The sequence below is a fragment of the Globicephala melas genome, chromosome 11 (genome assembly GCF_963455315.2).
Source record: "Globicephala melas chromosome 11, mGloMel1.2, whole genome shotgun sequence".
Classification (NCBI taxonomy): Eukaryota; Metazoa; Chordata; class Mammalia; order Artiodactyla; family Delphinidae; genus Globicephala; species Globicephala melas.
The window spans coordinates 1,546,897-1,570,820 of NC_083324.2; the positions used below are offsets into that span (position 1 = coordinate 1,546,897).

A 23,924-nucleotide genomic window follows, 5' to 3' on the forward strand; every position below is an offset into this window, starting at 1 on the left:
CGGCCTCGGAGACCTGGCTCCGGCGCCTGTGGTCTCCAGACAGGGAGCCAGGCGGGAGTGGCCTGCGTCCTCTCCGCCAGTTAGAGCCAGGCTGACACGCAGGCGGGGCCCATGAACCCGCCTGGCCCGCCTGGTCAGTGCAGGTGGTTCCTTGGGCGCCCCCCGACCCCCTCATCTGTGCCTGCAGCCCTGCATAGGAGCCCATGCCTACCAGGCCACAGGTGAATGGGTGGACGAACACGCAGGCCTCACTGTGTCCCTGTGGCGCATGCTCGTGGGGGTCAGGCATGGCAGTGGTGGTCCTGGGACTCGACCGGGTTCCGCTGACTCAGGGCAGCAGTGCTGAGACCCCAGTGTCGGGGAGCCCAGGTTCGTGTGGGGTCTGCCTGGAGGCTCCCAGCAGGCTATGGTTCTGATCCTCGTGCAGCAGAGGAGGGTCACCCCTCCTGGTCCAGCCCTGAGTCAGTGCGGGCGCCGGGTGACAGGAGGAGGTGTCCAGGGCCTGACAGTGGGTGTGCCGGGTTTTCCATCGCTCACGCCCTCTGGTCTCGCCCCTCCCCTGGGCCCCCGGGTGTTCCCCTCCCACCCCACCCCTCCCTTCTCAGGATCCTCCCTGGCTGCTCAGGCCCTGCGCCCCTTCCTCTGCAGCCCCATGGGGAGATGAGAAGACGCCCTTCCTTACCCGCTCGCAGGTCCAGATGCAGGATCCTCAGCCCCGTGGGCTTGGGCATAGCCCTACGGCCCAGCCAGCAGAGCCAGGGCTCCTGTGTTGCCTCATGCACACCCTGGAGCTGGTGCACACGGCTGCCCCCCGCTAAGTTGCTCACTCTGTGGGCCCCTGTTTCCTCATTTGTAAAAATCACATGGACGTGGGACTTCCCTGGTGGCGCAGTGGTTAAGAATCCGCCTGCCAGTGCAGGGGACACGGGTCCGAGCCCTGGTCTGGGAAGATCCCACACGCCGCAGAGCGACTAAGCCCACGAGCCACGACTACTGAACCCACGTGCCGCAACTACTGAGCCCGCGAGCCACAACTACTGAAGCCCGCGCGCCTAGAGCCCATGCCCCGCAACAAGAGAAGCCACGACAATGAGAAGCCCGCGCACCGCAACAGAGAGTAGCCCCCGCTCGCCACAACTAGAGAAAGCCTGCGCACAACAACGAAGACCCAAACACAAACAAAAATCAATCATTCAATCACATGGACGGAGGTGGGCAAATGAGGGCGCATACCTGGGATCGTAAATGCCCTGCACCGCCCCAGGCCTCCGACTGCTGCCACAGCCCGGGCCCAGCAGCCCCACCGCCCCCTGGCCACGGCAGCTTGCGTGGTTCCACCCACATCACTAGAAAACAAAGGTGTTGCACCAACTCCCACTCACTCGCCTCTCCAGGCCACCGGGATGGGGACGGCACTGCGCCCTCACGTGCATGGTGGGCCCAAGGCCTGGTGGGCACAGGCAGGCCGGCGGGCTGGGCGGAGGCTGCCAGGGGACCCAGGCGGGGGCGAGCAGAGGACTGGGCATGGCAGGTCTCCCGCCGAGGCCACAGGGACCCAGTGTGCCTGGGCTCCAGGCCCGCTGGACGGGCCCCTGCAGGCCAGGCGTTGGGTGAGTCTCTTCCCCTCAGTTTCCTTGCTGGAAAAATGGGGGCCGTGCTCCCCACCTCTCAGGGCGGTAGAAGGAGGGGACGCCGCTGTGTGTGAAGTGCTAGCGCAGAGCGCCGGGCTCGGTGCTGTTCACTTGGACTTCCCTCGCGGCGCGGCGGCCCGGGCTACCAGACGGCTGCACCTTTCTCTCCCCCGTGGTGGGGTCAGGCCGGGCGTGCCGGCCACCCTGGGCCTGGCATCCACTGGCGCCGGACAGGGAAGGCCTGAGGGCATGGCCAGAGGAGCCTGTGGCCTCTGCCCAACCAAGGGTAAACACGCAGACGCCACCAGGAGCGCTGGCCGGCTTTGAAGTCTGAAGCGGCACTGCCTGCCGGCTCCCAGCTCTCCCCGCTCCACTGCTGATGGCTCGTTAGATGTGCCCGGGGCACCAGGTGCGGGCCGGCCTGCGACTGCCTCTGGTCAGCACGGGTTCCTCGCCATCCGGCAGGCTAGGCCCCCCAACTCCTGGAGGAAGCAATGCTGCGGTCCAGCCAGCCGCTCGGCCAGCTCTGCTGCCCCCTGGCCCCCACTCCGCTCCCAGGCTGCTCAAGGAACAGAGGTTCTTCCTGCAGCAGAGGCCGAGCGGGCCCTCGCCTGGGGAAATCCGATGGCTGCCCACGTGTGCTGACCCAAACCCAGGCCTCTCTCCTGCCGTCTAAACAGCGTCTGATAGCCAAGACTCTCCCTCAGCTGCCGAAATGCTTATTGGCCCCCCTTTGAAAATTGCCTTTTTGTTGCTGTATAGATGCAGGGTCAAGGCGGCTGGGCGCGGTGGAAAGAGCTGGCCCTGGATCTGATGTACTGAGCAGGTGCTGCCGCCTCGGCCCGGCCGCAGACCAGTCACACCCCGCCCCCGCCCCCGCCCCCGGAACCCGTCGCTTTAACGGAGTTGGTGGGGAGCTGACGCGACCCCGCGTGCGAGGGCCTGGCGTGAAGCGGGAGCCTGGCATGCAGCGAGCGCCCAGCGAAGAGTTAGCCTCCCTTTCTCTCCAGGAGAACGCAGCTGCCTCTGGGGACGGTGCCTTTGTACCTCCTCGTCAGCACCGGCAGGGACTCTGCCTGCGTTGGTGCCTGGTGACGGGAACAGAAAGAGGGAGGGAGGCTCCGTGCGTCGGGGTCGTGGGCCGCCAGGCTCGTCACTGCCAGGCCGGGTGCCCGTTCGGTGCTGGGCAGGCCCAGTTTTGAGGAAGACGGCCTGGTCGGCCTGGGAGCGGGCGTGGCACAGTCCCCCTCGGGTGACGCCCAGAGCCTGGCCGCCCGAGGCCTCCCCGCCTGGGCCTGTGGAACTCGCTTGACCAAGTGAAACAACTTGAAGGCTAATGTCCGTTCCTGGGTTTGCCCCAGGAGATAACAAGGGGTGGATCGTTGCCCCCCAGTGTACTTGGGCATCAGACACGCCTCGCCTTGCGCTGGGGGAGGAAGAGATGCAGTCTTGGCTCCTGGTTTCTGAGGCCGGGCATCGTCGTCCAGGGACCCGGGAGTCGTCGTTCCCGGTGACTCCGAGGGCCCATTCGCGGCACAGGTCTCCCCCGGCTCCCGTCCTCCGAGGGTTGGCTGACTCGCTCTCGAGGTTCTGGGTGGGCTAGAGGAGCCCCCGCCGCAGGTACTGCTTCTGTCATTCTCCCAGCTTCATATTCTGGTCATCGAGGTTCTGGCCGCTGGGCAGTTGTCCTGCTACCAGGTCTCAGGTGTTCTTGCCAGCACCAACACCCTTCATCCTAGCAACAGCCTTTTCCAGAGGAAGGAACTGAGGTTCAGAGAAGCCCCATGCCCCGGACTGCAGAGCTGGAGGAGATGGACCAGGGCCCCAGCCTTGCCAGCCCTCTCTGCTCGGGGCTCCGCTTCACGGCCAGCCGCCCCTGTCTCCTTGCTGCCGCTTCTCCAGTCTGAATTAGAATAGTCGCTCCAGAACTTGGGCAGTTCCCAAGCCTCATCACGGCAGCCGGCCCTGAGAGAGACACACACGTGTAATGACATAATTACGTGCGCTGCCAGCCAAGTCCCCGCTCAGAGGCCGGGGACAGAGGGGACTCGCCTGGTGTGGAGGTGAGGGCCCGGGCTCTGTGAGCGGCAGTGACTGCTCTTGGGGAGCTCGGCCTCCAGCCACCAAAGGCCAAGAGACGAAGCGGATAGCTCACGCAGACGGTGCACGTTTCCCTGGGAGCTGTGGCTGTAACCGTGTGGCGGCTCAGCGTCGCTCCCGGGGAGCTGCCGCCCGCAGGTTCCACGCACGTTGCCTTTGGCTCCTCGTCACGGCGGTGGGTTCAGAAGGAAAAGCCTCTGGCTAGTCTCAGAAGGTCTTCCCTGGTTGGATGTGCTGGTGTGTCTGATCTCTGAGGTCCCTGCCTCGGCTGGAAGCGTCATCTGGAGAGGAGCTCAGCCCTCAGGGGCACGCACGTTCCAGAGACGGAGGGGCTGAGTTTCACCATTTCCCGCAGCCCGGACAGATGCCGCCTCTGGTCTTCCTGCAGCACTGCAGAGGCCTCCCCTCTGACCAGCGTCATGAAATGAGGGCTCCTGCCGCAGCCGTTTGCTGAGCCCCTCTCACGGCCCCACCCCCTGTAACTACTGGAGGGGTGTGTTCTGGGGGCGCAGAAGTGTGCACCTGCCACTCCCGCCAGTCCGGAACGCTCCTGCGGGGACATTGCAAAGGCCTGGCCGGCTGGGGTTCGAGTTTCCACTGTGCCCCTGGCTCTGGCATTCGCGACCCGCTCAGATCTCATCCCTGAGCGCAGCTCTGACCTCTGCAAAGTGGCCGTGGAAATCCCTTGCAGACAAGGGCTCTGCGAGGGCTCAGTGTGACCCACTGGTGCCTCAGTCCGCACAGGCTGGGGTCTCCGAGGGGCTGGGGGTCGGGGGTCTCCGAGGGCTCTCCTCCCAGCGACAGGCAGTCTCAGCGGCCAGGCTGACCTCGGGACCAGCCTCTGGCTGTGGGGAACGTGGAATGCCTGGTTCAGAACCATTGGGTCGGTTCAGCCAAAGTCCTGGCACCTGCCGGACCAGGCTGGGCTCCTGACGAGGCTGGGACAGAGTTCCACGTGCAGGCCGTCCTGGGGGGGTGGGGTGGGTACGGATGGGGATCCTGCGAAAGCGATGGGGCCACCCTGCACCATTGGGGCTGATGACGTCTGCTCGCCTCGACTCCCCTGTGCTGAGGTCGGAGGAGCTGCCTCCGCTCAGTTCACCCTGCGGCCTTGCCGGATGCCCTGCAGCGGCAGCGGGGACGCCCGCAGACGGTGCGGTGCGGAGGGCCGAGCCGGGTCCGGCCACGAGCGGAGCCCTGTGAGTCTGGAGGACAAGGAGGAGGTCTCGTGTGGGGACGAGACTGAATTACAAAGGGCTGTGCAAGTGGGAACGATGATTCTTATCATTGCCCGTATCCGATTCATCCATCACTGGGGAGAGGAGGAATGCACGTACCTTTCATCTAGCGCTATGAATCAAACAGGATAGGATATGTTTTTCCAAAAGGTTTTGAGGGTAAATGGGACAGTTTCTGCTTTTCAAAACAATCCATCCATTTGGCCCTTGGCCGGATCGTGGCATCTTGGGCAGAAGCAAGATGTTTCTGAGCCTGGCCCCCGGGGGCCCCCAGGAGCAGGTCCCACCACTGGCAGTACGTCCGGCCTCCACGCGGCTGCCCGAGCTGCTGCCTGGTCGGACTCCATGCAGCTGCCCCAGGCCGGCGCACGGGGCCGGGAGGGCAGGAGGAAGCGTCCCCAGTCTCTCCCGTGGCCCCCTAGTGGGACCCGGCATTCTGAGGCCTGGTAGAGCTGGTCTTTACACATGCGTGTGCACACACGCCCCCTCCCCTTCTCTCTGCACAGAGGCCTGGCACCTTCCTGGCACAGGCCCTGGAGAGGAGCCTGGCAGGTCCAGGGAGGCCTGCGCCTGAGCCGCCAGAGGCCAGGGCTGGCGGGACTCACGCATCGCCTGCCCCGAGCTCAAGCCCTTGGGAGAAGGTTCCAGAGGAACACAGCTCGGGGCGAAGCCAGGGCTGCCCCAGGCCAGCTTCCTCACACACACGTGTGCCTCCACTCAGCCTGGGCCTCCACGTGGACAGCCGCGAGCCAGGGGAAACGGGGCTCCAGCAGGGAGAGCCGTGGGGGCACTGCGGAGGTGGGGCCGCGGTCTGCGGGATGGATGTGGACCAGGCCAGGGAGGGGGGCCCTAGGCTGGGACACACGTGCGTGTGGCGGGCGGGACGGCAGAGGCCGGGTTCTTAGAGCCTCCTCGGTGCGGGGGATGCTGGAGAGAGGGTGGGCACCATCCCCTCAGCCTGCAGTGCCGTGAAGGCTTTCCTGAGGAGCGCTGCCAGCTTGGGGACAGGTGGGCGGGCAGCCGTGCAGAGGCGGGCAGCTGCGGACTCTCGTCACCTCTGCCTGTGGACTCTGTGGCCGTGGACGGGCAGTGCCTCCCCCTCCCATCTGTCAGGTGGGAAGTGCCACGTGGACAAGCCGAGCGCGTCCAGCCAACCAAGTGCCCACAGCCGGCCTGGTGCAGCCCAGGCCCATCTGGTGTCCGTGGCGGGGAGTGGCAAGCGGGCCCGGGCACCACCCGTGACACAGGCGGACCGCCTGGGCAGTGTGGCAGCCCAGCCTTTCCCAGGCACTAACGCTCTCTCCGGGGCTGGGTGTGGGCGCAGGTGATGGACGACTACAGTGTGATCGGCCGCTCGCTGTTCAAGAAGGAGACCAACATCCAGCTCTTCGTGGGGCTCAAGGTGCAGCTGTCCACCGGGGAGCTGGGGGTCATTGCCAGCGCCTTCGGCCAGAGTGGCAAGTTCAAGGTCCACATCCCTGGTGAGTGTGGTCGTTTTTTTCTGCTCACGGGAGCCGTGCAGGGGAGGTGGAGACGGCGCCCAAACGCTGGCCCTCGGCTCAGGGTCTAGGCCCGCCCATGCCAGCACTGCGGGCTCAGCCCGCGTGGCATCATGGCTTCTGGTCCCGCCACCTGTGGCTGGAAAGCCATTGTGCGTCCTGGAGGAGCCTGGTGTGGACCCGGCATCTGGTCCGACCGCCCACTGCACCACCCCGTGACCTGTGCATGGACGGGACAGTGCTGCTCAAACAGGCGTTTCCGAGGGACACGCTTGGTGAGGGAGACCACCAGGGCTGGCACGCGGCCCCGGAGCCAGAGCGTTGCCCAGGACGTGCGTTGCCACCTCCTTTCCTGCCTCCCGCTCGGTTTGAGGTGGGACTTGTCTACGGTGGGGTCGAAGTGCGCGTCTGCTGCTGGGACAGAGCACCCAGGTGTCCTCAGCTCCACCCCTGTCACTCCTCGCAGCCCAGCTTCCTGAGGTCCCGCTGGCCAGGTGTGGTGGCCGTGGTCGGGGCAGAGCGAACCCGTGTAGGAGGTGTGGACTGTGAGCTGAGCACGAGGAGAGGGCCGTGGACGGCCGGGGGATCCCAGGAAGAGGGACAGCTGAGTAGGGCCTGGCCACGGGGGGCGGGGGGCCCGCAGAGAGGGAGACGCGGAGGCCCTGAGGACGGGGCGGGGGACGGAGTGGGGGGCCTGCAGAGCCCCGGGGCAGGCGAGGACGGGCCCGAGGGGTGCTTCCGTTAGCGGATCCGTGGGGTGCACACGCGTGCCTTCACACCCGCACGTGGCTATGCTGCTTGGAGCTGCGGGACTAGGGGATGGGAAGCTGCGGGTGGGCTGCATCTGGTGGGCCTGGGGCCTCGGAGCACGGCTTCTCCGGCGGACTCTCCGTGTGGGGTGGTGCCCGCCCGGCTGGGAAGCAGGGTCCTCTCCTGAGAGCCTGGCCCAGCTGTTGCCTCGTGAGACCCCCTCTGGCCCTCGCGAGGGAGGGCGGCGGTCAGCAGAGGCCCGCTTCCTGCGGCCCGGGCTGTGGGACTGTGCCCTGAGGCCTCTACCGAGGCGGGAGCCCCGTCACGGATGAGGGACCCCGGGCAGGCAGGGGTACCCGTGGGAGTCCAGCCACAACACCGGGCTTCAGGCTCCCATCCTGTCCTCCCCACTGTCCCTCGGCCACTCCTGCTCGGCACTTCAGCCAAACTGGGCCCCAGGGAACACGTGCAGGCCCGTGTCCAGACCTCAGTCCCCAGGGCCCCAGCCTGCACATGTGGGGCCCTCTGAGCACTGGGGGGTGAGAGCCAAGCTGCCTGAGGGGAGAGGCCCACCCCGGGCGCCCGCCCACCAGGCCTCAGGGCCCTGCTGGTCCACACAGAGGGACGGAGGGCGGCGTCCGTGTCCTCTCCCGGGGTGGACGGCATCATGCCGACCTTGCCCTGCTCCCCTTGCTCTAGCCCAAGGCAGACTCAGAGTTGGGCGTCCCAGAGCAGGAACGTGGGAGGAGGCGTGTTTGGGGCCCTGGGTTCTGGGGTGGGGCAGGGGCCGTGGTGACGCTGCTTCGGGCAACTCGAGTTCACATTCCTGCCGTAGGTCAGTGTTGCCTGTTAATAGGTCTGCTTCCTGTTTGTGGCTCTTAAGCTTCTTATTAAATATAACTGGTCAGATTCCTTCATCCCACCCACTCCCACTCCCGCCCTCCCCGCCCTCCACCGACGCTGCTTGTCTTTTCCTGCCATCCCTCCCCTAAAGGATTACTTTTAACCTTTTGGGAGTGCTAATTGTGAAAGAATCTTCAGTAAACCGGACGTCCGGCGCCAGGTGGCGCAGCGGCATGAGGGCCGGGCCTGGGTCACCGAGTCGGGAGCCAGCGTGGTCCTGAGCTTCCCCACGGGGCGGAGCACAGCCTCAGCTCTCAGTGCCCCCACCGGGTGTCACCACACCGTTCTCACGGTGTCCCTGAGGACATGCGCAGCTCTGCACAGCAGACGGGCAGCTCTCTGGTCTGGGCTGCTCGGGGTCCTGCCGGCCCTGCACCGGCCCTAGCCTGGGTCCCGACACCCACAAGGAGAGCCCCGTCCTGTCTCCACAGGTCCAGCTCAGAGACACCATGAGACTGCAGCACCCCCGGGCCGGCGCTGGCCAGGCGTCCAGGGCTCGGGACCAGGCGTTCGCTTGTGTCCCCGTCGCATGTCTTAGGGAGGGAGACTGAGCCTTGGGAACAAGACCCGTAGACAAGCTTAGCAGCGCGGCTGGAGCCCTGCCCACCACCGCCTGGCCTCGTACCCGCTTGGTCCAGCGTGCGGCGAAGCAGTGCTTTGGGCAGACGCCCTGCCCTGTACCTCGCGGCATCGGGAGCACGAGCGCCGGCCCCCGCGGGAGGTGGCCGCAGCCCAGGCGAGCTCTGGAGGAGGTGGGAGTTGGAGCTGGGCCGCTATGGCTCCTCTCAGGCTTCGCACCTGGTCCCGTCTCCAGCTCGGCTGCAGCAGGCCGGGGTGGACAGCCGTGCAAACAAGATCCGGGGAAGCTGTCCGTGGTTTGTTTAATTATTTATTTATATTTGGCTGCGTTGGGTCTTCGTTGCTATGCCCAGGCTTTTCTCTAGTTGCAGTGAGCGGGGGCTACTCTTCGTTGCGGTGCGCAGGCATCTCACCACAGTGGCTTCTCTCGTTGTGGAGCACGGGCTCTAGGCGTGCGGGCTCAGTAGTTGTGGCGCACAGGCTTAGTTGCTCCGCGGCATGTGGGATCTTCCTGGACCAGGGCTCGAACCCGTGTCCCCTGCATTGGTAGGATTCTTAACCACTGCGCCACCAGGGAAGTCCCTGTGGTTTATCTTTAAGAAAGAGGAGTTTAAGCAACAGCCGCTGTCCGGGTGGTGGACAGTGGTCCCTGGATGTGGTCGCTCAGCTGGGGACCCTGCGGGCCGCGCCGCCTCCCCACAGTCCTCCCATGTTCCGAGCCCGCTCAGGAGGGCAGCTCACTGCGTTCAGAGCCTCCATTTCCCTCTGGTGAAATGGGGGTAGTCGTCCAGTTGCGAGGGGCTGTGAGGATCAGGCCAGTGCACAGAGCCACCCTGATGGCCTGCCGTGTGTGCGCCCACGGGCTGCGGGCCGAGGCCACCAGGTCCTGCGGTCGGCCACACTCAGCTCCACACAGCACAGCCACGATAGAATCAGGTCGGGCCCCGTATCTGGCCTCTGTTGGTCCAGGCCCTTGATGCGCTGCCTCTTCCTCCTGCTGCAGCCCTCGCCCCGCTTCCCTGAAGGGTACGCGGAGGCTCAGAGGATCTGGACGCCTGGCCCAGCAGACCCTGGAGTCCCCATATGGAAGTGGGTGCTTCTCATGGGCGCTGCTCCACTGAGAGGCTTCTGGAAACCCAGTGAGGAGGGAAAGTGTAAACTCGTCTTGGTGCCAAAGGGAGGGGCCGCAAGGAGTCCTGGTTGTGGGTATTGTCGTGTTCCCATAAATAGGCCTTTGGACAACGGGCATTTGGGCTGCATGTTCCCTCTGAGGTTTAAAATGAAACTGGTTTTCTTTTCCTGTAAAATGTGTGGTCCCCACACACATCCCCAGCCACCCAGTCTGGTTTCCCCGGCGCTCCCAGGAGTGCCCTGCAGAGCCCTTCCCTGGAGGAGGACTCGGGGTGAGGAGGACACCCTGCATCTGGTGGTAGTGTCCCCTGGAAGAGCCCCAGTTTCCCCGCGTGGGGGACGTGGGTGAGAGCAGGTGAAGGCAGCCGCAGCTGACGTTCAAAGTCATCTTTGAAAAGAATCAGAACACCAAGTTGTACATGCCATGTCCTCTCAACCACGTAAAAAGAAGCTTTGCAGAGAAAAGAAAGAAGAAACCAGGTGAAAACATTAACGATGGGACTGTGGGAGACTTTTTCCCTTTTTAGTTTTCTCTTGACACGCAGATTTCATTGAATGAGCCTGGTGCGTCCACAGCTCTGGGCCAAAGGCATGGAGACTCCCCCGCCCTACTCAGATCCCGGGTGCCAGGCCCCGGCTGGGTCCTAAACCCAAGCCCAGACCCAGGGCCCGCCTTCAGCCGCCCTCAGCTGCCCTCAGCCGCCCTCAGCTGCTCTGTCCCCTGGCGGGCCAACTGTATCACGGGGGCAGACCCCCCCAGGCCACCACCATCTGACAGACCGTGGGAGGGAGTCTAGGCTTGGAGGCCTTCGCCGGGCCTGAAAGGACGGGTCACCCTGAGCCCCAAGGCCAGGGCCCGTGTTGGGCCCACGCCCCCCGTCCAAGGCCTGGCACCGTCCAAGGAAGGCAGGTGGGCTGCACCCCAGCCGGCGGGCGGCTCAGAGGGGAGCGAGGGAGCTCAGTGAGAGGCCGGGGAGGGGCTGGCCGGGCTCGCTGCAGGCCGGGAGCACTGAGGGGGTTTGGGCAGAGGAGGCCGGGATCTGAGGCATGTGTAGACGGTGGTCCAGGGAGGCTGCAAACCCCCCGTGGAGCCCCGGAGAGTTCACAGCGGGCTCCGGGGAGCAGGCGGGGCGGGAGCCTCGGGCTGCCCTCTGTCCCCAGCCCCGGGCCGGCTGCCACCCAGCTGCGGGCCGGCTCGCTCCGACGGCTGCCTTCTGCCCGGACAGCCCGGCCCACTTCAGCCCCACGGGGGCCTGAAGCCGGCTCTGTCGGGGCAGCGACCCTGAGGTGAGGGGACCCTCCCCAGGCGGTCAATGGCCTCCCCCTAGGTCCTGTCACCGGCTGTCCACGGAGACTCCGGAAAGCAGCTTGGTTGGGAGAAAAGCGGGTTGGAGAGAGTTGAGGGGTGAAAGTCGAGGTTTCAGAAAATCTCTATAAAATGAAAACAGACCATCCGTCTGTCTCACTGGCGTCTCACCCGACAGTGGCCTTTGTGGCTTTCACCCCACCCTGTCCGTGGGTAAGCAGCTCTGAAACCCAGTGCAGAGCCAGCTCCGGCTGCCAGCCACCCACCGCTGCCTCTGCTGGAAGCCAGCCCGATGGAGGGGGACCTTCACCAAGCGCAGGGAGCACTTGGGGTGTCTTTTCTCCCCCCAAAGAATGGCCAACCCTCCTCCCCTTTGGCCATTGAAGCATTTCAAAGCAATTGTAAAAATTATATGAACCCCATCGAAGAACTGTTACAACAATGTTTATACCCAGTATTTGAAACAGAGACAATGATATTATAAATAATTGTAGATGATGAAGATAGGCAAGAAAAAATAACATCATTAAAAGAATTTTACAAGACGGACCGTTCACCAAGACGGATGGAGTAACACAATACGTTAAAAATATCTGCAATTAACATAAACATGGCACAGTGTACAGAAACCATCTGCCGACCAGCCTCACCCTGGGCATGGTCCCTTGTCATCCACATGGGCCGTGCCAGGGCCTCCCCGTGGCCCCGGCGAGGGCAGGGCCCCCAGGAAGAGGCCATTGGCGTGTGCCTAGCGGGCCTGGGACCTAGTTCCAGCACGAGGAACCGGGGTCTGAGGAGTATCCTCCTTCCCTGCCCTGACCCCGGCTGAGGTCCGCCCGTCCGTGTCCCCACGGCGCTCACTGCTTCTCCATCACGGCTCTCAGACACCGTGCTGTTTCCCAGGGGGTCCCAGCGGGGAGTCTCTGCAAGTCTCTGGCCTGTCTCGGGCGGCGTTGCGGTGGCAGCACCTAGGGCCACACGACAGCTCTCACCCTATCCCCGGTGGGTCCCCTGTGCCTCTTTCTGTTTCTTTTAATCAGTATTTGATTTTGTTTTTAACCTGGGAAAACTTTGGCCGCACAGAAGAGACACCCCTGAAAGCAGCAAGATCAAACAGACGTGAATGTCCCCTCACATGCTCAAGCGTCTCTGTCTCTCTCCCAAACACTAGAATCCTGCAGACGACGCGAGAGCCCCACCGCTCTCCCACAGGTGACACCCCCTCCCCGTGCATCCCTGTACTCTCCCTGCCTGAGGTTGTGTCCCTAACAGAGGTGGCGTTGCTGCGGTTTCAGTGGCTCCGTTTTTGGTCTCGCACTGACCCAGGGGTGCTAGAGCCCTTGCTGCTTCCGTTTCAGAACCTGCGCCCCCGGCGGGGTCCTAGTTGACTCACCTGACTGCTGTGTGTTGTCCCGCAGCCCGGGCAACTGTCACCTGTGTGAGCACGGGTGGGTGGTTTCCACGTCTCCCTGCTTCACAGCGTTTCCCCGGGTGGGCACCAGGAGGCCTGCTTGTCTCGTCCTGGAATGGAGTGAGGCCCTGCCCGCCTCTCCTCCACCCTCATCCCTCCAGCCCGCGCCTCCCCCATGGCCTGTCTCTCGCCACTCAAAGGATGCAGCCGTTGGGCTTTCAGAGCAGCTTGTCCTCGGCCTGGTTTCTTGGAGGCCCAGGGTCAGCCCTAAGTATCAGGCCTCTGCGGGAATCCTCCCCTGCGGAGCAGAGCCGGGGGTGAAGCGAAACCCCGGCGTTTAATCAGAAACTGGGCCCCTGGTTTGCTCTGTCCGATTCTGCAGGCAGCCACTTCCCATCTGTAACTTGGAGTAAGGTCCCCAGGAGGTCGTGTCACAGTCTTGAGGCTGTCACGTTCCCTCAGGAGGGGGAGTGTGCGAGGACGGATGAGCAGGCATCTGGAAGCGCCTGCGTGTGCCTTGTTCTGACGCCCCGCCCCTGCCCAGGGGCCCGTCTCTTCTGTGGTCCACGGCTGGAAATTGGCCCCTGGGCTGGGCCTTGCCCCCGGTGGTGGGTGATTTCTCTGAGGCAGGATGGGCGGCCCAGGGCCAGTGGGGACCTCGGAGGAGCCACCCGAGTCCGGCTCCTTCACACGCCACTCCCCGCCCTGTGCTGCGCGCTCGGCTCAGCTCGGACTGGGGACGCAGGGGCAGGAGAAGTTGCTGCTCCCTGCCCTTCCGGGCTCCGTACCTCCAGACAGGCCGGGAGCTGGGGAGGACGCGGGCAGGTGACAGGGAAGGCGCAGCTTCCTCGGTCTGGAGGAGCCCGGAGCACCTGTGAGGAAGCAGCATCGTGTGAGACCGGCCCGCGACTCACAGTCACCGGGGTGGCCGGGGGTGGGGGCAGGTGCGTGCAAACGCCCGGTGGGAGATGCAGCGGGAGAGGTCGGCGGGGCCTTTGTCCCTACCTCAGGACAGGGGAAGCCACTAGAGCCAGGCTGAGCTTATGACTCTGCAGCCATTGTCTGGCTCACCTTAGGCAAGGCCCTTGCATGTCAGTTTTTTCTTCTAAAACGGGGCTCCCGACACCCACTTCCCGGATTATGAAGAATAACAAACCTGGCAGTCTTTGGCCTTCCGGTGGCCCCTGGGGCTGCCAGAGGAGAGACATGGGAAGCTGCCTTCAAACTGCTGGACCTTGAGGTGACCCTCCTGGGAAAACGGGGTGCAACTTCCCCACCACACAGAGTCCACAGGAGGACCTGGGGCCTTGCCTGCCAAGGGCAGACACTGCAGCCGCCAGCAGGGCCCGCGGCACAGGAGGAGGGCGCGTGCCAAAGCTGAGGTGTGCAGGCTGGTCCCCGGTCGGGGTCCTCTCCCCGCAGCCCCAGGCCCACCTGAGAGCCCCGGGCCAGCGGGAGCTGCATGGGCCGTACATCTGTGCAGGTGTGTCTGAGCGTGTGTCCACGAATGTGTGCCCGTGCCCGCGAGTGTGAGTCTGTGCCCGTGAGTGCTTGTGTGTGTGTTGTGTTTTCACAGAAGGGGGGTGAGTGAGAGGCCAGCTTCCTGACAGGGCAGTTGTAAAACATTCATAAAACTTTTATTGGACTTGCCACCCTTCCAGATAAATATTTTTCGATTTTATGGGCTTGTTTTAGGGCCCTGAGCTTAATCATGGCTTTGTAGCCGCCTTTAAAAAAATTAAATATTGTTTTGGCAAAGGGAGCCCCCTCCCCCCACCCCACCAAAGGCAGCCGCTCTCTGAGCTCATAAATTCCTGCCGCTCTCAACTCCTGCCCTCTCTCCCTCCGTACTCTCACAGCCACACTAGGATGAACCTAGAAAACGAGGGAAGAGGGAGAGAGAAAAAATAACTGTTATTTTTTTCCCGCTGCCGCCCCAGCCTAACGCTGGAGGGTCGTCGGTCCAGCCCATAGCGTCCACAGGAGGAAGCCAGCGAGGGGTCCGACGGGACCCCTGCTGCCTCCTGAGGGCCACTGCCTGTCCTGGAGACAGGGATGGGTTTGCATAGCCCCCAGCTCCTCCCCAGCTCCCTCCTGCCCCACGTGGGTCCTGAGCAAAGCCCCCTCTCACGCCCCCCGCCCCAGGACTCAGCACATCACCCGTCGCTGTGCTGCACCTCCTGCGCTCATGCCTCTGTCCTTCACGTGTCGGTTGTAAGTGTGTGCCCTGGCAGAGGTAACCCGTACACGGCTGTGTCCCCACACCTAGAGCAGGGCCTGGTGCTGTCACGCGTGCCCGGTGGACACCCCAGCGGTGGTGATCGTGGTGTGATAAGTGTTTCATGCTGTGTAGACTTGCTTTGTGCTGGACACCGTCCTAAGCGTTGTGTCGTGTTAACTCACGTGTGCGTTACGACAACCTTGTAGAGTGCATTGTACTGTTGCCCCATTTTTTGGATGAGGAGACAGGCACCGAGAGGCAGAACGGTCGCGTGAAGCCACACCGCTGATCCGTGCACAGCCGGGCTCTTGGCCGTTCCTACTGATTCCGGGGGGCACCAAGAGGGAGAGCCTGTGCCCTTCCAGGCGCTGCAGCCTGGACCGAGCCCTGTCGGGTGGGCACAGCCAGCACTGGAGCCCGGCCCTGGGCCTGGGGGGCAGGGACAGTGGCTGAAGCTCAGATGCCTACCCTGCCGGGTCACCAACTCGGGTGCCTCCAGGGACGGGCGGGTGACAGAAATGAGTGGAGCCAACGGGCCCGGCACAGGCCACGGAGGAGCTGTCACGGCCGCCCCCCCACTGCCGCGGCGTGGGAACGTGAGGGTAGGTCCTCTGGCTTTTCGGGACAAGCTAGTAACGCAGAACCGTGTGTCCAGCGTCCTGAACCTGAAGGTTGGTGAGTCACTCATGTATTTCAGAAATGCCGTGGGCACAGAGACGCGTCCGCCAGGCCTAGCTAGGGAGGAAGCCTTCTCAGAGGAGGCGGCCCTGAACTCGGCCTTGAAGGGGGCGGGGGAGACGGCCTGGGGAAGGCTGTCCCAGGCGGAAGGAACGTTGGCTCTGCTCGGGAGGGCGCGCTCCTGCGGCCCAAAGCAGGGGCTGGGGGGACACTGGGGGGTGGCGTGCGGGACGCCTGGACGCCTGAGGAGGCCGGGGTTCCCCCGAGGGGCGGCGGACGGAGTCCGATGGAGCCCCCAGAAGACCTCCTGGGCCGCCTTGCGAGGGGCAGGGGCAGAAGTGATTGGGGGGCCTGGTTCCAGGAGGAAGGGGTGACCCAGGGTGGAGAGGCAGAGACAGGCACGAAGACCAGGCCAGACCAGACACAGGAGCACGTCTATGTGCTCAGAGCAGCGCATGGCGCTCACCCCCTGGTACGGGCAGGGTATTGGGCCCCTGGCATTTAAGACCCCTCGAGCTTTACTGGAAAAAGCAGAGAGGAGGAAGCCTTGTTTCCAGGGCTGGGGAGGCAGGGCACGTCCACGGAGCCCGTCCGCTCCAGGCTCCCTGAGGCCACTCGCCGCCTCTTCCAGGGAGGGGCTGCTCCCTGCTCGTGCGGCCCACTTCCCATCATGGACACTGGGATCTGGGGGCCGTCCCCAGGTGCCCAGTGGAGCTGCCTCTCCTGAGCCGGTGATCCACCCCCCCCCGGCTGACGGTGGTGCAGGGCCAGCCATCCTTGGGTACACGTGCTGCGATCCGCATGTGTCATACTGGTGCAGAGACAGCCACGGATACCAGCTCAGGTCCCCTGGCACTGTCCTCCCCACCCCGGGCCTAGGCCCCTGAGGGCAGAGAGACGCCTGGTTGGAGCTGCTCTGAGCTGAGGTTGGGCCCTCCTCAGACTCGGGGACAGGCTCCCCACATGTAGCATACGCCCTGCCCCCTAGCCACAACGAGAGAGCTGAGCCACAGACAGACTAAATCCCGCCCAGGGCAGAGCCTGGGAGGGCGTTTTGGAAGGAGGGGGACACATGCCGGTGGGTGAGGGTCCACGCCAGCCCATCAGCAGTTGCGGGGGGCAGTGCCGAGCCAGGCGGGTGCTCCGTCCCCATTGCGCCTTCAGGGAGCCCCGGGACAAGGGCAGTGCACATTGCGGGGAGGGGAAGGAGCAGAATGCGGTGAGAATCAGGCAGTGATGCCGCCTGCAGCACCTGCTCTGTGCCTGGCCCTGCACTGCGGGCTGGGGACCCACGTGGCCACGTGGGCGTGAGGGCTGCCATGGAGGGAGCCGGCGCAGGGCTCTCCCGCTGGTACCTGGTGGACACACGGCAGACGGCTGTCGAACGGATGACGTAGCGATGCAGTAGCGTCGAGCCAGCCTCGGTGGCGCGCTGGTGTTGGTGGGTCAGGGGGCAGTCAGCCCTCACACCTGCCTCCCCTGAGCCCGCCAGGCGCTCGCAGGCCCGGCTCTGCCTGTGAGGGGCTGTGCCTGCGCTCGCGGTCCCGCGTGCCCGTGCAGGGGGGGCAGCCGCGCTCGCCCCGGCTGCAGGCTGCAGGTCAGGGAGCGGTAAACGGCCGGAGCCTGCGGCTGTTGAAGCAAGAGTGTGGATGGGGACCAGAGGCTCGCCCCCCGCCCTTCCCTGTCACCGGAGAGGACCGCCAGCCCTGGCGCCGCCGCTCCCAGCGCACTGGAAACGGGGCTGATATGTAATCACGCTGCCGCACACGGGCCCTGGGAGGCGACTGCTCCCCGGACCTTTGTGCCCCTTCGTGATTCTGGGTGAGGGCTTTTTTCCCGAGTCATAGAAAGGACATTTTTAATATGTGGAATTTTTTTCAAGAAAAGCACTATGAGGAAGCCTTTTATTGTCCGTAAGCTCTGCGTTTCACACCAGTGATCTTGGTCTCTGCCCTCGGTACTTTAATTGAAGATTAACTGCTGCTAAAGAGTGTACACATTTAGGGAGTGTTTGCAGTGCTAAAATTCAGCCTCCTCACTGTGGGGACAGTGTCCTTGGGGCCACCGGGACCCGGGCCCTCCCTCGCCAGCCTCCAGGGGAGGTCCGCGGAGGAGGCCCCGGCAGGAGGGGTGAGTCCTCGCAGTCCGCGGGGGCAGGTCGGGCGTCCAGGAGCAGCGTGGGCTCCTGAAGGCAGGGCCCTCACGTACCTTAGCCCCGAATCCCTCGTCCCGAGCCAGGAGGACGCCTCTGCTGAGAGCAGGCCGGTAAGGCCACCGTGTCCGCACCGGGCTGTGGGCTCGGAGCTGCGTCCCCGAATCCTGAGGGCTTAGGTCACTTCTCTGCCGCTAGCCGCGTGACCTTGGGTGAGTCCTTCACAGCCCCGGGCCTCAGCTTCCGCCTGTGGATGGTGGCACGGACGGCGCACCTTCCTCGTGAGAGGCGAGGCACGCAAAGTGCTTCTCTCCTCCTTCCTGGGCCGGGCTCTGGGATCCAGGCTCTGCCCTGGGAGAGCCTTGGTCGGTTAGGGGTGAGGTCGCGGGCCAGGCCCAGGCCCGGGTGCAGGGCCCTGGAGCTCAGCCCACTGCGTCTTGGCTGTGACCTCGCGCTCGCTGCTGACGACCTCGTGCCGGCTTCCTGGTGTGCAGAGTCCCCCCGGGACACAGCGTGAGGTCGAGGGCCCTGCTGTCCTGAGGCAGCAGGAGCAGTGCCTGCACGTGGTTGGGGCCCTGTGGACGTTAGCCGGGGTCACTGTCGGGGTCCTCGTGACCGTGGAGAGCTGGCTGTGCCCATCCTCTGGCCGTCCGCGCCAGGTGTGCCTCACGGAAGATGGTCTCTGCCCTTCACACCCACCTGCCCCCCGCCCGCCGTGGAGTCCACCTTCAGCATCTGTGGGCAGTGTGCGAGGAGTCCCAGCAGTCCCGTTGAGACCCAGAGCACGGAGGCACTGCGGCCTCGTCCCTGGAAGTACCTGGAGACAGTCCCCATGGGGCCGGCCCACGCTGCCCGGGCAGGGCACCCCCAGTCGTTCCCCTGCCTTGTGCCCTTTCCTCCCCACCCCTGTGCCCCGCCCGGCCCTTCAGCTGTGTACCCAGCGAGAAGCAGCAGGGTGCTGGGCTGGCCAGGCCCGAGCCAGGCGGCGGAGGGCGTGGCTTTGTAAGGCCATGGGCCTGACTAGCTGTGTGACCTGGACAGTCACCTCCCGTGCCTGGAAAGGACTTCTGGAGGCTTGCAGGAGACGCTGAACGCTCCTGGCTGGGCGGCGTGTCGAGGAGAGCGCCAGCTAAGTGGTTGCGGTGACGGTGGTGGCAGGGGCGACCTGGCCGGGCCCAGGCCCCGTGCTCCAGGCGGCCTTCCCCGCCCAGAGACTTGGTCAGACCTCAGCCCGAGGGCTAGCCGGAAGGGCTCCCCCGAGCACTGCCACTGAGGCAGGGCAGCGCCGGCCTCGGGTCGCGGTCAGCAGGGTCCCACCCTGCCCGGACAGCCCTCACTCCTGGGGCTCGTAGCCCATCCCCTGTGGGCAGTCGCCACCCCCGGGACCGTCTGCTCGCACCTGTCCAGCGTCCAGGTCCCCACGTGCCGAGGGGGCCAGCGCGTTCTGCCTCCCCCAGTGCCTGGCTCAGCTGTCAGCTGTGGGAGGGTGACGGGAGCCAGGCGGACAGGTGGGCGGCTCTGATTCCCGGGGCGTGGGCGCTGCCGGGGCCCTGCCCTGGCAGATGAGACAGGGCAGGTGTGCCAGGTGGCCAGGGTCCCCCTTCCTGGAAATGCTGGCATGGCTGCAGGCTGCACCCCGTCTCCTGGGCACACAGGTTCTGGACGTGGGACAGTGTAGAGGGCCTCAGTGGTCCTGGAGGAGGGAGGCCTGGAAGGCTTCAGAGGAGCCAGAGCCATACGCTAAGCTCCGCTGAGACGCGAGCAGGGGTGGGGTTTGCCAGGTGGACGGGCCTCGTGGACACCTCAGGCTGAGGGGGCACCGGTGCAGAGCCAGGGCGGGGCGGGGGCGCGTGGGCGAGTGAGGAAGCACGGGGTGTGCCGGAGGCGCTTGGCGAGGGCCTGGTTAGAGGAATTTGGACACCTGCCTGAGGAACGGCTGGAGGTTTCTGAGCCGAGAGGGATGATCAGGTCTTTGTTCTGGAAGGATCTCTGGCAGCCGACCCAAGGCCAGATCAGAAGAGAGAGCTGGCAAGAGGGCCCGGAGGCTCCTGCCAGGAGGCCAGTGCAGGGCCTGCTTCTGCGGGGCCTGTGGGGTGCCGAGGCAGGGGTCCTGGGGGTGCCGCGCCCCGGGAGCAGCCCTGGGAGAGAGGTGGTGAGCCCTGGCTGCCCCGAGCACCCGCCCCAGTGGCCCCCCGCCCCCCAGCCACCTGAGGGGGTGTGGCCCCAGCCCGAGGAGCAGTGGGAGCCGACGCTGGGCGGCGTGGGGCTCGTCACAACCCCCAGCAGCCCCGCACCAGCTGCACCCCTTCCAAGTGACAAGGGATGCTCCCGTGCCCGGGCCGTCACCCTGTAGGTGAGCCTCTGATTCTCAGACCAAGTCATTTCCTGTTTCAGAATCGCTTTGTTTCTTGCCTTAAAACAAAATCCTTCCTTCCACACAACGCCCTGGTTTTCACTCCCCGCACGCCCCCAGTCTCCAAAGCCTTGGCTGCCTTATAATTTCAATTTACATGGTGTGGGAAAGATTTCTGCAAAGGGCCCTTTTTTGTTTTTGAAGAATTCATCATTGCTGCTAAGAAGCTTAATATAAATTAAAGGAGGAATTAAGCAACATTAAGACATCAAAATGGGGGTGCGGGCGCCCACCGCCTCGTCTCCGCCCATCAAAGGGGCCGCGTGGAGCCCGTGGAGTGTGCGCTGAAGGCCTCAGACGGGGCCAGCTCCAAGGAAGGGCCTGTCTGTCGCCCGCCTCTCCTAATTCCCTTTGTTGCGGGGACAGCGGAGCACACGTCTGATAAAAACTTAATCACCTTATCTTTTTAAAGCAAATTGCATCTCTGTTTACATATGGGATCCATAGCAGGAAGAGAAAGGAGGGAAAACCAGGCAGCTGTCCCCCCCCAGCCAGCCACGCTCCAGGCTCCCGAGGATGAGACGAAAAACCAGGCCCGCAAAGCCACGGCAGGGGTTCCAAAGCTGCCGTCACCCCAGAAGACCCCAAAGTTCAGGAGGGTCAGCAGGAAGGGAGCCGACCGGTGCCCCGGCTGCCCAAGCGGCCAGTCCTTCTCTGCCCGAGCGGCCAGTCCTCGCGCCAGCTCTGGTCGCCAGCCCGGCTCTCCCTAACCCGCTAGGCCTGCCCCGTACCGCACTTGCCTCTGGGCGTGTCGCTGAAAACCAGGCTGCCTGTCCTCCTCGGGCCTCTCCGCCGTGCCGGCTCCATCAGAGCCAGGCTCAGCCCAGGCCCAGTTCGAGGGACCTCAGCCACACTGCCCCCAGGGCGGGCATCCAGTCCAGAGTCGGCTGTGGCTGAATTCAAGGCCCTTCCCGACCATCCAGCCCCCAGCCCAGCTGCTGGCTGTGCCCCGCTGTGCCCCTCAGCCACCCGTCATCCCCGGGATGCTGACCCCCCAAAGGGCCCCCCTGTGCCCCGGCTCCCTCCCCGCCCTGCATTTCTGCTCTCTCCAAGGCTGCAGCTGCGGGAGGGGGTGTGCTGGAATGGCGGGAGCTGGCACAGCTCTGAGGGGCCACCGCGGGGGCCAGTGACCCCGAGCTGCCTGCAGGGCTCGGTTCCCCCTGGAGGGTGCAAGCCGCCCACCAGCGTGGAGGCCGCTCTTCCAGTCGGGCCCCAGCATGAAAGCGAGGCCAGCAGTTGGGGGCAATCTGCCGGCTTTGATGGCCGTGTCAGGGCGGCACCCACGGCCAGGGCTTGGGAAACAGCGCGCTGCCCGCATTCTTCCCTGATTACCCGAGCCCCAGCCAGGGCCCAGCAGCCTCCAGCCCATTGTGCCTTTGTGTGGAGCTGGCGCTCGGTGAGAAAGGCCAGCCCGGCCCTGGGAGAGTGTCCCCAAGGGAAGCCACGGGTAGCAGCGTCACCCCCAGGGTCACGCCAGCCCTCCCCACCACATCCCGGGGTCTGGGCTGGTCGGGGGGTGGAGCGGGGCCGCTGGGCTCCAAGAATCCTGAGGGTTAGGGAGAAAAAGCAGGGACGCCTGTGAGCCCCGTGGGATCACGGGGACAGCGTGAACTTGAAACCTGCAGCAACTCTACCCTCATGCCCACCCCACCAGGCTCCAGGTCACGTGGGGCAGGGGGCCTGCTCTCTAGACCCAGCTTCTCCCTGGGCCGCAGGCATGCAGACGAGTTTTTCTGGTCCTGGAGGCACAGCTCTGCTGGTGGGTTTCCCTTCCTCGCCCCGCACACCCACTCGAGACCCCACTCATTCTCTGCGTCTTCGTCCAGCAAATCCTCCCTGTACCCGCAGGCCAGGCCCTGTGCCTGGGCCCTAACTCCCACACAGGCCGCTGGGGAGCAGACACAAAGCAAAACTCCTGCGAAATGGGGCTCCAGCAGTGATCCCGCCAGCCAGGGCAGGGGCGGGGAAGCCTTCCCGTGGGGCAGTGGCTGAGTAGGAGTTGGCCAGACAGAGAGGGCCGGGGAGAGTGTTCCAGGTAAACGGAGCGGGTTCAGAGGCTCTGCTTTATGTCTGCTGGCTGGAGCAGGGAGCCCGTGATGTGGCAGAGTATACAGGGAGGCACCCGCTGGGTGACACTCAGGACCTTGGATGCCAAGTAAGAGGAGAGACTCTGTCCCGTGGGTGGAACCAAGCCGGGACAGCCACACGTGTCTCAGCGCGGCCCCTCCGCCCCTGGGGGTGGGACTAGGGAGAAGACCAGCACAGTGGTCCCCCAGGGCAGCGCCGCGGAGGCCTCCTGTGCGGGGCCGGGCGGCAGGGATGCAGAGCAGGGATGCTTGCTGCAACGGCGGCGCAGAATCCGCGGCCTCCCTGGGGGCGAGCAAGGGCCTGAGACCCTCCCTGTCTGGGCTCCCACGGGCCCAGCACACGGGGCGCCTCGTGGACACGGTTAGCCCAGAGCCCCGGCCCTGCAGCCCCACCAGCACGTGGCCATATGTGCTCTCTGTCCTCGAGCACCATGCCCACCCCACCCAGGACTTGGCGCTCAGGCTCTCTGCCTGCAGACCCTCACCCGGCATCTCCATGTGGCCGGCCCCTGATCTCCAGCCCCAGGTCCCCCCCGGTCCCGCCCCGGTTCTTCCTGGAGAAGCTAGCCCTCGGCGTTATTTCCCTGGTGGCCCTGGTGGCTGTCTGCCTACCTTGCTGCCTTGTTTACTGCCTGCCCCTTCTCGGGCCAAACTCTGGCGGGCAGGCCCGCCATCGTCTCCCAGGCCTGGAGAATTCTGTGAAGGTTTTCAGGCAGTGACCACCCGACACCCTGACCTGCCCTCACTTCACACCACTTGCCACTTGGCTGAGGGGAAAGGCCACCACACAACAAGGTGGCCCCCAGTGGCATCGCCACGCATCCCCACAGCCTGGCTGCCCCAGCAGATGGTCTCCGCTGGTCGGCATTCAGGCCACCCCATAACGGAGCAGAGGGAAACAAGGCGGCCATCTCAGGAAAACAATTAAATGGCCTCGTCCTCGCCAGCGCCAGATAGATTTTCCAGCTCTGCCTGCTTTGGGCCGCGCAAGGTATGCGCTCTGTGTAACGAGAGCCATCGCGGGCGAGATGGACCGCCGATTGGGCCACGCCTGTCTCCCCAGCCCGGCGCAGACGCCGGGGAGCCCCGCGCCTCTTCAGCCATCAGACCTCCTGGCACCAGAGGGGGACGGGCTGCCCGTGCATTTGTCAGGGTCTGGTGCCAGCCGCCTCCTTGCAGAAGGAAGGCCGGGGAGTCAGACATACCTGCAGGACTGGCACTGGCCTGAGGGCTGCCCCGGGGCCTTTCCCACGCCCCACGCCCGACCCCAGCGGCGGGCGTGGGGCCTTCGATCTGACACCAGGCTGCCCAGCAGGAGGGAGGCTCCCCTTGGCCCCAGCATCCTGGAGCCCCGTCCGCCGAGAGCCCCGCCTCCCCAGGGAATGCAGGCTTTGAGGTGGGCGGTGGAGAGGGAGACCAAGTCCCTTGTGCAGCGAGCAGGGCCGTCCCCGCTGACTCTGCGGTTGTCCCTTGAGCCAGCCTCCTGGTCACCTTTCTAGACATCCAGCAGCTGCAGGGCAATGCCCAGTGCTCTCCCGGGCTTGCTTCCTCTGCAGAGCCGTGGTCCAGATCCTGTTTTGGGTGGACACCCCGAGCGATGGGCTGGGTGGCGGCAGCCCACATCTGCCACCAGATGTGGACCAGAGTTCAAATCCTGGCTCTTCCCAGCTGACTGTGGGGCCTCACATGAGGCACCGCCCTCCTCAGGGCTCCGTTCTCCTCAAGTGTGTGGAGGGCCCGGGGGACGGGACGGCCAGGGTCCTCCCTGCACTGAAGCGTGACGTGAGCTTCCGCTGGCCCCTCTTCTTGGGAGCAAGCCAGCGCC

General features: G+C 64.8%; 1 protein-coding gene across 14 annotated transcripts in view; it reads left to right on the plus strand.

Moving 5' to 3' along the window:
* Window positions 1-23,924, plus strand: part of EEFSEC (eukaryotic elongation factor, selenocysteine-tRNA specific) — a 195,528-nt gene that overhangs the window by 122,960 nt on the left and 48,644 nt on the right. For all 14 annotated transcript variants that reach the window (XR_011377807.1, XR_009565679.2, XR_011377809.1 and 11 more), the window contains exon 6: window positions 6,294-6,450. Coding sequence is in view for 1 of the 14 variants with exons in the window: in XM_030849215.2 (XP_030705075.2) it covers window positions 6,294-6,450 (157 nt within the window). In the remaining 13 variants the exon portion in view is untranslated. The remainder of the gene's footprint in view (window positions 1-6,293; window positions 6,451-23,924) is intronic.